This window comes from Typopeltis vanoorti, chromosome 7 (assembly GCF_054136105.1).
Source record: "Typopeltis vanoorti isolate ZY-2024b chromosome 7, IOZ_Tvanoo_1.0, whole genome shotgun sequence".
In the NCBI taxonomy this organism is placed as follows: Eukaryota; Metazoa; Arthropoda; class Arachnida; order Uropygi; family Thelyphonidae; genus Typopeltis; species Typopeltis vanoorti.
The window spans coordinates 123,421,908-123,434,878 of record NC_143555.1 but is presented as its reverse complement, the minus strand read 5'-3'; the positions used below and the strand labels follow the sequence as shown (position 1 = coordinate 123,434,878).

The window sequence follows — 12,971 nt, the reverse complement described above, 5'->3', positions numbered from 1 at the left end:
AATAGGGGAATGGAATTTCTAGAATTCTTGAGGGACAAATGTCTTAGGCAACATGCAATAGAGAGAACAAGAGGTACAAAAGTTTTGGATTTGGTTATAGCATCAGAAGAGTTGATAATAACTGAGATGAGATCTCTCCCACCAGTTGGAGAGAGTGACCATATGGTTTTGACTTGGAAAATGAATAGACATGCAGGAGTATCAAAGAGACGGGAACGTATGTGGAATTATAAAGCAGGTGATTATAATAGTCTTAGACGTCAACTTCGGGAAGTTTCATGGAGGGAGGAATTGGAAGGCCGGGATATCATTAGTGCGTGAGAAATTGTGAAAGAATATTTGTTAGCAGTAATGGTAAGTTGTATACTACGAGTGAAGAAGAGGACACAATTTGGAGTAAAGTGGATGACAAACAATATTAAACAGAAATTGCATGCAAAAAAGAGGCTATGGAAGAGATATAAGGTGACAGGTGAAGAGAAGATGCATGAAGAATATAAGACACAGGCCAGAAGAGTGACTAATGTGGTAAGGAAAGCAAAACTGGAATATGAGAGGAGATTGGCCCTAAGATCCAAAGAAAATCCTAGGGAAATTTTTAGCTATGTGGCCAGCAGGAGGAGAAATGACTGTGGAAGAATGATATTGTGGGATAAAAATGGGAATAGAGTGACTGATGCAGAGGACATAGTGGAATTGTTCAATGAACACTTTATTGGAGTATTTCATCCTAGAGGAGTCAGTTTTAATGCTAGAGGGATAGGACAGGTTCGAGGTTTAGAGGTACAGGAGGAGAGTGCATTTCAGATACTGAGTACTCTGGATGTCAGTAAAGCTTTGGGACTGGATGGTATCTCACCACGAGTTTTGAGAGAATGTGCTAGGGAACTGACAGTGCCTTTAACCTGGCTTTTTAATGAAAGTCTCGCTGCAGGAAAGGTGCCGAGGGAATGGAAGGAAGGTAAGATAGTGCCATTGCATAAGGGTGGTAACAGACTGGAAGTGTCTAATTATAGGCCAGTTTGTGTGTTATCAGTAGTTGTTAAAATCTTGGAGAAAGTGGTGAAGGACCGTATACAGCATTGGGCAGATGAGGGTAATGTTATCTGTGAGAGTCAACATGGATTTGTGAAAGGGTGCTCTTGTTTTAGCAATATGCTAGCCTTTTATAATAAAGTGAGAAGAACATTAGATGAGGGAAAGGCATATACTGCAATTTTCTTAGACTTAGCAAAGGCATTTGACAGGGTGCCACATGATAAGCTGATATTTAAGTTGCAGCACACGGGTCTGGATGTCAGATTGGTCAACTGGATTCAGGATTGGCTGTCTGATAGGTATCAGAGAGTTGTGTATGGTGGAACAGTTTCAAGGAGGCAGAGGGTTACAAGTTGGGTCCCACAGGGCTCAGTACTAGGACTTATATTGTTTAACCTTTATATCAATGACATTGCCAGTGGATTGCAAGGGGATATTCAGTCGTTTGCAGATGATGCGAAGCTGGGAAGGATTATTAGTAATAGTGCAGATGTGGTAACCATGCAAGAGGATTTGAATAAGCTAGATCGATGGACAAATGAATGGGGGGGTGTCAGTTTAATGCAGCAAAATGTAAGGTCTTGAGGGTTGGGAAACCGATGGGATGCTGCATACTCTATGGGAGGAGATATACTGGAAGAAGTAGGGGAGACAAGAGATCTGCAGTTGATGAGTGATAGAAACCTGAAATTTAGGGGACATATTGCAAAGATGGTGAAGGTAACACAGAGGATTGCTGCAATTATGAGAAGGACACTGACCTGCAGAGATAAAAGGGTTATAATTCCGTTGTATAAGTCTCTGATCAGACCACACTTAGACTATTGTTCTCAGATTTGGTCCCCAGGATTTGAAGGAGATAAATTAACTGTGGAAAGGGTACAAAGACGGATGACAAAGATGGTTTCAGGACTGTACAATTTTGGTTATGAGGATCGGCTGAGGGAATATGGACTGCAGAGTTTGGTGGATAGAAGGAGGAGAGGTGATATGATTGAGACTTTTAAACTGTTGAGAGGTGGTTACAGGGTTGACACTGGGGAGGTCTTTCGCTTGGTTGAACAGCAGGAAGGAGTGATGACAAAAGGCCATCCCTGGAAGTTACGAAAGGAAACTGTGAGCAAGATGGTGAGGAGTGGTTTCTTTGCATGGAGGGTGGTTGAACCGTGGAATGCATTGCCTGATGGAGTGGTGAGAGCGAGAATGGTCAATGAGTTTAAGGAGGGTATGATAGACTTTGTGTTTCTTAGGGGGGAACCTCCCCTCGATGAGTCTTGACAGACTTTATGTTCTTAGGAAGGACCTCCCACGAAGAGTCTTTTGACTCCATGGAGGCCTGAATAATAATAATAATTATGTTGCAAGTAAAAAAAAAAAAATTTTTTTTTAATTAATAACTCTCATCAATGTAGATGGTATGCAGGTGGCAGATGCAGAAGAGATTATTCAACTAATGAGAGTCTATTCTGCTAAAAGCTATCAACATGGTATATGTAACACAGAGCTCAATGCTACCTGTACACTGGGGAAAGAAACTCATGCATATAAGGAGGATGTACTAAAACTGTTGCATTAACTGAATATGAAGTTGGTAATAGAGATTGTTGATATATCACCGTGGATGATAAAAATTTTCAACTGAACTAGCTGTTCCTTTGACAGAGTTGTATAATTTGAGTCTCAACACAAGGAAGATCCTGCAGAATTGAAATGAATGTCTAATTATCTGATTGCCCAAGGGATAGTGAAAAGACTGATATGTCTATTAACCTATCCGTATCTCTGGAGTGGTAGTGAAGATTTAGTAAGAGATCGCATACAGAAATGGGTTGACAGAGAATCCATAATTTACAATGAATAGCATGGGTTTACTAAGGGAAGGTCATGACTGAGTAACTTGCTTACAATTTATAAGGTCATGGTTGAGTTAGACAAGAGAAATGGATAAACCATGATACTTTTGGTTCTGCTCAAACTTTTGGCAGGATTTAATATGAGCCTCTGTAGCTCAGCCAGTATAGACAAAGCCCTTTGGTCGGAAAGACCTGGGTTCGATTCCTGTCTGTGATGTGAGGAATCTTTATCTGGTCTTTTGCAACAAAAGGTAAATTAGCCGGCCTCATACAGAGACTGGCTAACTCGTAGGTTAGCCAGGTTTTTTTCCCCCAGAACAGGAAACCGACCCAGTGAATACACACAGATTACAGTCAGGAATACCTAAGACCCAGCCATAGGCCTGATTCATCAGCTATGCCAGTCCCAAGCCTGGATAAAATTAGGGAGGGTTGAGATGGTGCCGTACTTCCCTGTAAAAAACAGGGTCCCATGGCTGTTGTATCATCATACGCCAAATAAATAGTAGAGTGAGTGATTATTAGTAGATTAATAGTAGAGTAGAGTGATTGAGGCATTGAATATGAGGCGGGAATGAGCAAAAGAGTTAATTGTATTAATTGGTACAAATGATTTGAGAGAGAACAAAGAGCATGTCAAAATGAATGTCAGGAGACTGCTTGGAAAGATAAAGAAGAATAGTGTGACAGGAAGGGTGGTCAGTGTGTTGCCTAGGTATGATTGTGGTGAAATGAGGCGGAGAGCAAGGATTATGAATGATATTCTGGCTGAAATGTGTGAGGAGATGGGAGTACAGTTTGTTAATGTGTGGAATGAGTTTGAGGGACGAAGTGAGCTGTATGGGAGCGATGGACTGCATTTGAGTGGTTATGGTGTGAGTCGCTTGGAGAGACTGCTGCTGGAAAGTGGAGAAGTGAATAGAGAGAATGAATCAGATCGAGAGGGGAGTGATGTGGAAGAGCAGGAGAGTAAGACAGGAGAGATTGAAGGAGTGGAAATGAATGTGGAAGTGAGTGGTATGAGTACAGAAAATGAGAGAATGGGTGTGCAAGAGGAGCAGGGAAACGGGGAGGCTCAGGGTGGACAGGGATACACAGCGTGAGAAAGGTGGATGCTCCAAGAGGAGGTGAGAGCATGTGTAGGCAGGAAAGTAATGGGATGATCAGGGATCAAAAGGAAACAGATGGAATTGCAAAGGGTTCTAAAATGAAGAAGCAGAAAGGGAAATGGCCCCAGTCCAGCATGGAGAGATCACATCGAGTGAGTGGTATCAGTGGAACTAGCTGTAGATCCAGAAATGAGCTGTTGTGTTTGTTTGTATACCAATGCTAGAAGTATAAGAAACAAGGCAGATGAAATGGTTGCACTAATTGCGTCTGTGCACCCAGAGATTGTCGGAATAAGTGAGACATGGTTAGATGAGGATGACATCCTGACAGGAATAGAGATGGAAAGGTATGATGTGTTTCGTGAGGATAGAAGGGGTAAAAAGGGAGGGGGAGTGCTATTGATGATAGAGAAAGAGTTATGTCCATACAAGGTAGAGATGCAAGAGGGAAATGGGGCCAGTGGTTTTGAGGCAGTATGGTGTGAGATAGAGGTGAATAGAATCAAATACTTGGTGGGATGTTGTTATAGACCTGGTAATGTGGATGGTGGTGATAGTGAAATGTATAGTCAAATAAGCCAAGCAAATAAGAAAAGGGTGATCATTATGGATGATTTTAATTATGGCAATATAGACTGGAATGAAGAGATAGCAACTGGAAGTAAAGAAAATGAGTTTCTTGAGTTTGTGAGGGATAACTACCTCAGACGGTATGTAACAGAGGGCACAAGAGGATTAAGGGTCTTGGATTTGGTCATCTCATCGGAGGATGTAATTATCAATGAGGTATCAAATCATCCACCAATTGGTGAAAGTGACCATGAGGTGATTACTTGGGTGGTTGCCAGCAGTGCAAGCACCCCTGTGAAAAAAGGGTATATGTGGAACTACAAGGGGGTGATTATGAAGAGCTCAGGAGACAGCTTGCAGGTGTAGCATGGAATGAGGAGTTAGCTGGAAAAGAGATCAATGCAGCTTGGGGGATTTTCAAAAAATATTTAGTGGATGCAATGTCTAAACATATACCACGGGTGAGAAGGTTAAATAAGGTAGGTGTGAGATGGATGAATAAAGAGATTAAGCATGCAATACAGAGAAAAAGGGCATTGTGGAGGCAGCATAAGAGAAGTGGAAGTAACCAATTTCATGAGGTCTACAAAGACCAGGCAAGGAGGGTGACTTGGTTGGTGAGAGTAGCTAAAAAGAGGTATGAACAGCAGTTAGCTAATGAAGCTAAAAAGAATCCTAGGGAGTTCTTTCGATATGTAGCCAGCAAAAGAAAGAATGATTATGGAAGGATGACATTGATTGGAGGAAATGGTATAAAGACAGCTGTTGCAGAATGTGTGGTGGAGATACTTAATGAGCAGTTCATAAAGATCTTTCAATCTTGTGAATGTGACTTCATGGAGAGATTAAGAGCAGTTGATGATGGGGAGGAGAGACTGACTGTAAGTGAGCAAGAGGTGTTTGGGGAGTTGAGTAAACTAGATGTAAATAAGGCTGTGGGACTTGATAATATATCACCGCATATTCTGAAGGAATGTGCCAGAGAGTTGACACCTGCCTTGACATATTTTTTTAATACGAGTCTTGCACTTGGTTAAGTCCCTAAAGAGTGGAAGGAGGGCAAGATTGTGCCACTTCATAAAGGAGGTGATCGAACTCAAGCATCAAACTATAGGCCTATCTGTGTGTCAGGTGTTGTGGTTAAGTTGTTGGAGAAGCTTGTGAGAACTAGGATCCAGAATTGGGTTGACAACAATGGTATAATCTTTGATGGACAGCATGGATTTGCTAAAGGGAGGTCGTGTTTTAGTAATCTACTTACTTATTACAATAAAGTGACTGCTTCCTTGGACAGAGGAGAAGGATACACAGTAATATACTTGGATTTCGCAAAAGCTTTTGATAGAGTACCTCATGATAAGTTGACAGTCAAACTAGAGCAGATGGGGTTGGATATTAGATTAGTGCATTGGATTGGAGACTGGCTATCTGATAGGTATCAACAAGTTGTGTATGGGGGTGCAATATCCAGGAAAAGGAAAGTCACTAGTGGAGTGCCTCAGGGATCCGTTTTAGGGCCATTACTATTTAACTTGTATATTAATGATATTGGCGAAGATTTGGATGGAGATATTCAGTTGTTTGCAGATGATGCAAAGTTGGGACGAACCATAAAGAGTAGTGAAGATGTTGTGGCCTTGCAAGAAGACTTGAATAAATTGAGTGATTGGGCAAGCAAATGGGGATGTGAGTTCAATGTTGCAAAATGTAAGGTTTTAAAATTTGGAAAACAAAGATGGGATGCAGAATTTATGCTTGGTGAGAATATATTGTTGGAAGTAGAGGAAATAAGAGATCTGGGAGTGATAGTGGATAAGGATCTAAAATTTAGGGGACACATCGCCAAAATTGTGAAGACAACACAAAGACTTCTGGGAATGATGAGGAGGACACTGACGTGTAGAAGTAGGGAGATTCTTGTTCCATTGTATAAGGCTTTGATTAGGCCACACATGGACTATTGTGCCCAGATTTGGTCACCTGGTTTTCAGAAGGATGAAGAGATGTTGGAAAGGGTCCAAAGGCAACTGACTAAGGTAGTTTCTGACCTCTGGAATGTGGAGTATGAGGAAAGATTGAAAAGATGTAATTTGCAGAGGCTAGTGGAGAGAAGGAAGAGGGGAGATATGATAGAGACCTACAAGTTGGTAAGGGGTTGTTATAAGATCAATGGTGGAGAAGTTCTACAGAGAATAGTGGGAGATCAGGGGAGAACCAGAGGTCATCCCTGGAAACTGTATAAAGAGGGAGTGAGAGGCAGGTTTTTTTCGTGCAGAGTTGTGAATGATTGGAATGCCTTGCCTGAGAGTGTGGTGTCTGCAAGGAGTTTGAATGTGTTTAAGACCCGGTATGATGAGATGTGTGTAAGATAAAAGGACCTCCTAGATGAGTCTTTAGCTCCATGAGGTCTTGTTTAATAATAATAATAAATAATAATAATAATAATAATAAATAAATAAACAGAATTCAATATGAAAGGCTGTTGCATAAACTGAAGGATATGGGATTAAATTATAATTTACTAGTTTAGATAAGAGGATGGCTAAATGACATGAAAAAGTGATCTATGGGAGATGTGAGTCTATAAGATTAAAGGTAACAAGTGGCGTACCACAGGGATCAGTCCTTGGTCCATTGTTATTCGATCTTTATATTAATGATACTGGAGAGGGTACAGCAGGTGACATGGCTATTTGCTGATGATGCAAAGATAGGCAGAATAATTGGGAATGCAACTGACTTGCAGTTTTAAAGAATAATTTTAATAAGCTAAAACTGTGGGCATGTGAAAATGGCTATCAGTTCAATGTTAGTAAATGTAAAGTTAAGCACTTTGGTGTAATTCGATATCCAATAGCACATTATATTAGTGAAATCATGTTAGAAGAAACTGACCAAACTACAGATCTTGAAGTTTTAGTAGGTAGGAAGTTGAAGTTTAAGGATCATATAACAAAAATTGTGAATACAACTCTGAGGATAATTGCAATACTGAAACAAACACTGGTATGTAAGAATAAGGAAGTCATTTTGCTTCTTTATGAGACCATAATAAAGCTCATCTCAATTGCTGTGCATGGATCTGGTCTCCTGGTTTCCAAGGTGATGCAGATAAGGAGATGTTAATGATGATACCAGACTGCTGAATGTAGATTATGAGGAGAGATTGAGAGTTTGTGAACAGCAGACAGGAGAAAGAGGGGTGATATGATAAAGACCTACAAAACTTTTGAAGAAGCCAGACAAGATACAAGAAGATGGATCTTTTTCTTTTATTGGGGGGGGAGGGGAAGAGGACAAGAGGGCATCCTTGGAAATGAAGAATCAATGCAGTCAAGAAAGGGATGAGAGGTAAATTTTTCTTCATTGAGAGGGCATAATTGGAATGACCAGCCATTGGAGTTTGATAAGTGGCCACACTCAATGAATCTGTGAATCCCAGTAGGGCTCTCTTAATAATATCACATAGTGATATTCTTTTAGCAATGCAAAGAAATTTGACCGACTGCTGCATAGCAAAGTGTTCAAAGCTGAGTGAGATGGATAATTGATTATCAAAATGAATAGGAAAATGGCTGTCTTAAAATACTAACAAATGTTGTAAATAGGGAAGCAGTGTTCTCAAAAAGAAAAGTAACACATGGGATTTATATATTATTATTATTATTACGGGCGACTCCAGGAAGTCCTTAGACTCATCGAGGGAGGCTCTAAATCATGTCCACACAACTATATAACATTCTCACAGTATCTATCATACCTTGCCTTGAACTCACTCACCGTCATAGCACCCACAACAGACTCTGGCAGCTTATTCCACTCATTTACCACTCTAAAAGTAAAGAACCCAGCTCTAACATCCCTGCTAACCGCTCTCTTGCCCAGCTTCCATAGGTGTCCCCTAGTTCTCCCACCACTAGTCCTGATCTCAAAAATATCCTCTGAATTAATCCTATAGAAACCCTTTAGCAATTTGAATGTCTCAATCATATCTCCCCTTTTCCGCTTATCAACTAATTTCTACAACCCACAAATCTTCAACCTGTTTTCATATGGTTCATTCCATAGACCCACTATCATCTTAATCACTCACCTTTTATTTGGATCCTCTCCACCACCTCCCCATCAAGAAGGAACCTAGGTGACCAAATCTGGGCACAGTAGTTGAGATGAGGTCTTATCAAGGCTCAATACATAGGTACAATAACTTGCTTGTCTCTGCTCATCAAGGTATTTTTCAAAAACCAAGTGAGTTGATGAGCTGATTTAGCTACTTTTGCAATGTGCCCCCTAAACTTCATCTCCCTATCCACCAACACTCCCAAGTCCCTGGCCTTATCAATCTCCTGGAGTACAGTTCCACCAATGTGGTATACTGCTGCTAATCTTTTCACCCCAAAATGGATAACCTTACATTTTGTCACATTAAATTGACATCCATTCTCCTTAGCCGAGAACTCCAATCTATAGAAACTGTTTTTATTTCTACTAATTTCATTAAATACTTTGTTTCACTTCATCAGGAAACAACATGAATGAAGTAAAAACTAGAAAGCAAGTAATAAAAGTTAACATTTCTAGTACAAAAATATTTGAAAACATTTCAACAATGGAAAGAGTGCATTCACTATTATGCTAGATGCTAGTTTATGGGTTGCTGTAACATACTACTGCTAGATACAAGTGTTTTAATGTTAAGGAAGACCAGATTTCATATAAAACCACCCTTGTTTTTTGTTACACTGTAGAGGATGCTTCCTTTCAGCCGATTCTTTGAACACACTTGAGTAAAAATGATAATACTGTGGAGAATTTCAATTTGTTGCCATTCTGCTTGGTGTTTTGTTACCATTGTATGTGCTGCCAGCACTGATTTGTACTTTCTCTCAAAGTTACAAAGGTTTTGAGGTTACTACTCTGCAACTTATTTGTTCACTGTGCATTCCCTGAAGTTCAGGGAAGATGATATAACAATTGCAAGTCCATGAAGACACTATGACAAAGAGTCAAGGAAATTTTTGTCCTACATACAGTGCATTAATCAGTGCACATACAGTACATATAGCTTGCCAAAAAAAAAAAAAAAAAAAAAAAATCCTCCACTTCTACCTTAATACAACCTTCTATGGGAACATAGGCGGATATAAGCTTTGTTGTCCAGTTCTCCATTCTAATATTTGTCTGCATTGCTCTATGTCTGCCTTGATATTGCCTGCCATTCAAGAAGATTATCTTCATATTTAGTGTTGAATACTATAACTACTCCTCCTTTTCCCAAATTGTTATTGCCTCAATATAACATTTTGTATTTATTGCTTAGAAAAATCTCACCAGTTTTTGTCTTTTTTTGTTTCACCCTTATTATGTCAATCTGGTACTTATCCAATTCCTCAGCTAGATTCATTTCTTTCCCATTCAAGCTTCTTATGTTGACAGTACCAATCTTGAACTGGTGATATTGAGTTAGGATGCGTTTCATGATTTGTTCCAATAGCTGACTTTTTGCTGTTTGCCGGTTCCCTGGTAAAAACAACAGGGGCCTCGTTTAAAGGAACAACACCCCAGCCAGCATGAAATTCTGCCATGTTGTACCATCATTTCACACTGTGGTTTAAGCCAATAAGAATACAATTATTTGGATAAATCCAAATTGCCAGCCCATCCTCGTTCATTCAGTATCCAGGTAGATACCTAACAGGGTGCATCACGAGAAAGTGAGGATTGGACATTAGGTCAAAAGCCTTGGTCGGTTCTCTGCATTCCTTTAAAGGCTATTTGGAGGTGTCATCCCAGTTATACAACAGAAGAACTTCAGAACCTCCCAGTTTTGATTCTTAAGTATCCCAAGTAAAAAGTTAAAGGTAATAATTAGGATATTTCATGTGACTTGATATTTGATAAAAGTAGATACCAAAAATTAAGACATAAGGAAACGAATAAAACAAGAAATAACAATAGCAGACAAAATCCAAGAAAGAAGACTTCGATGGGTTGGCCATGTGACCAGAATGAAAACAGAAAGATTATCATCTAAAGCCCTGAACACGACGATGGAAGGTAAAAGATCCAAGGGGAGGCCCAGAATTAGATGGATAGACAAAATAAAAGAGGACCTGAAAACCAAATCACAACAAGCGACAACAAATTGAACAGAAATGTACAGACTCTCCAGGGACAGAGTTCATTTGGCCTCATCATCATCCACATAGATGATGGAAGAGAGAAGAAGGTACCAAAAAAAATTATCATTTTATTTATTTATTTTTCTGTAGACATGGATAAAAATTCACTGTACTATAATCTGATGCATAAACCTGTATTATCTGAAGTTCTTCTATTGTTAATCTTAGTGAGATTAATCCTGATAATATTGAGATCATTTCTGTTACTGAATTTAAAAAATATTTTTTTACTATGAATGTTATTCCTTCTCTATGTACATCTTTTCTTCCTGGAAGTAAAATATTCTTACAGTTGTTAGAAGAATAATTTTAAAAAATTATTCTTCTAACACTGAGTTTTCTGATTTAAAATAACATACTAGCATTAACTGTTGATATATCTGTAACGTTCTTTGCTGACCACTTTCATTTCTCTTAAGTGGTCGCTGGGGAAACACATTAGCTATTCCAAATGTGGTAACATTTAAGTATCCTGTAACTGTTTCACTATAAAGAGATAAGCAAAGCTTTATTTTTGTAAAGCTCTGCTTTAGATAGTCCTGTGTTTCATTTTGTTCATAGTAAGTTATAGTCAAAATACTGCAACTGGCTTGCCACTCCAGACAAATTTTTCATGTTAAATGTGTGCATAGAATAGTTATGGGACAAGCTGGCAAGAAATTAAAAAAGTTAGTGATGTAGGAGTGGACAGGTGAGTTGAAAGTTCAACTATTTTATTCACATTATGAAATTAGAAAAAATAGAACAAAAGATTACTCGGATGCTGAAAAAAACATACTTTTTATTGAGCCTTAATACAAAAGCATCTGGACTACCACATTCAGATTTGATCATCCAGGGTGTTGTGGGAATGATGGAACAGTGGAGAGAATGCAAACCAAAATAATGACAGGACTGTGAAATGTTCCCTAAGAAAAAAGGCTTGTGAATTGCAAAATTTGGCTGTTAAGAAAAATATGATAGGCGCATATGAAATTATTGGGAGGATTTCATAAGATAGATGTGGAAGGAATGTTTCAATATGTCATAGGAAGTAAAAAACAAGGGGTCATCTCCTGGAAATGAAATACAACTATTGTCAGTAAGGTGTGATGGCTAGTTTCTTTCCATGGAGAATGGTGAACACGTGGAATGGATTATCTCAAGAAGCTGTAAATGTACTGTCATAAGTTTATGGAAGGTATAATCAGGGTTGGATTTATACCTAAGCCAGACAAGCTATAGCTTAGGGCCTCATGTTACAAAAGGCCTTTTCCTAAGCATAGATAACTGAAAATTTATTCAGTAGAGGAGCCACAACAGCCTTAAATCCGGTTCTGGGTATAATAGGCACTATTGGTGAGTTTGGGCCTCCCAGTGATGAGTCCCATGCCTCCAATTAGATGTCCTGATAATATTACGAGCAAAAAATGTGAATGAAGTGTTTCGTTCAACAATAAGTTTCGGCTAGGAGTCTGAATAATGATCTGTGTAATCCTCAATGAGTCTTTGGACTCCCTGGAGGTGACAAATAATAATAATAATAGTAATAAACATTGTGAAGTCATCATAATAAATATATGATCATGATACCCACTAACTATACCCACGTGGAATACATTATTTTCCACCACTCGTTAGATAGCTTTTAAAGAAAAGCCGAAATGAAAAATTAGTAACAGGTTAATTCATGAAATTTGAAATGCTTCACACATATTTATTTGTTGGCTTGATTTGGTTCCCGGAGTACAGGTAATTGTCAAATTTTGTTGATGAACTCTCTCAACTTTAAACAAATAATAACGCAGCAGTAAAGTGAAATAATTACTAGAACACGGCCTGGTATGTGTATTAAATTTTACAAGTCCAGAAATCAAACTTACTTCTTCTATATCAAAGTTGAAGTTTTCTAAACTCGTGACGGATTCCCCTTTTCGCGAAAGGGTAGGCGTCTCACTACCTTGCGCCATTTTTAAACATGTGTACTTCTGTACTCTGTGTACTCTATCGACAACCAAATTATTCCATTTCCGGTTTAAACGGACTTCCTGTTAAGTGACTCATGAGAGAATGAAAAAAAAAAAAAAATCAAACCACTCACATTTCCATGCTTATCAAGCTTTTGATCTTCAGTTTTTAGACTACCATCGCGAAAGGGAACACACTCGTGCTCCTCGATTACTATGAGCCTACCAGATCACTAGACAACACATATAATACCACATTTTAAGGAGATGATT

At 38.9% G+C, this 12,971-nt stretch overlaps 1 protein-coding gene across 1 annotated transcript in view; it reads right to left on the bottom strand.

Annotated features, from left to right (window-relative positions):
• Vps8 (vacuolar protein sorting 8) overlaps positions 1-12,701 on the bottom strand; it is a 519,719-nt gene extending 507,018 nt beyond the window's left edge. The window contains exon 1 of the mRNA XM_090395104.1: positions 12,615-12,701. Coding sequence (XP_090251230.1) covers positions 12,615-12,701 — 87 coding nt within the window. The remainder of the gene's footprint in view (positions 1-12,614) is intronic.
• Between the last annotated feature and the right edge of the window lie 270 nt (positions 12,702-12,971).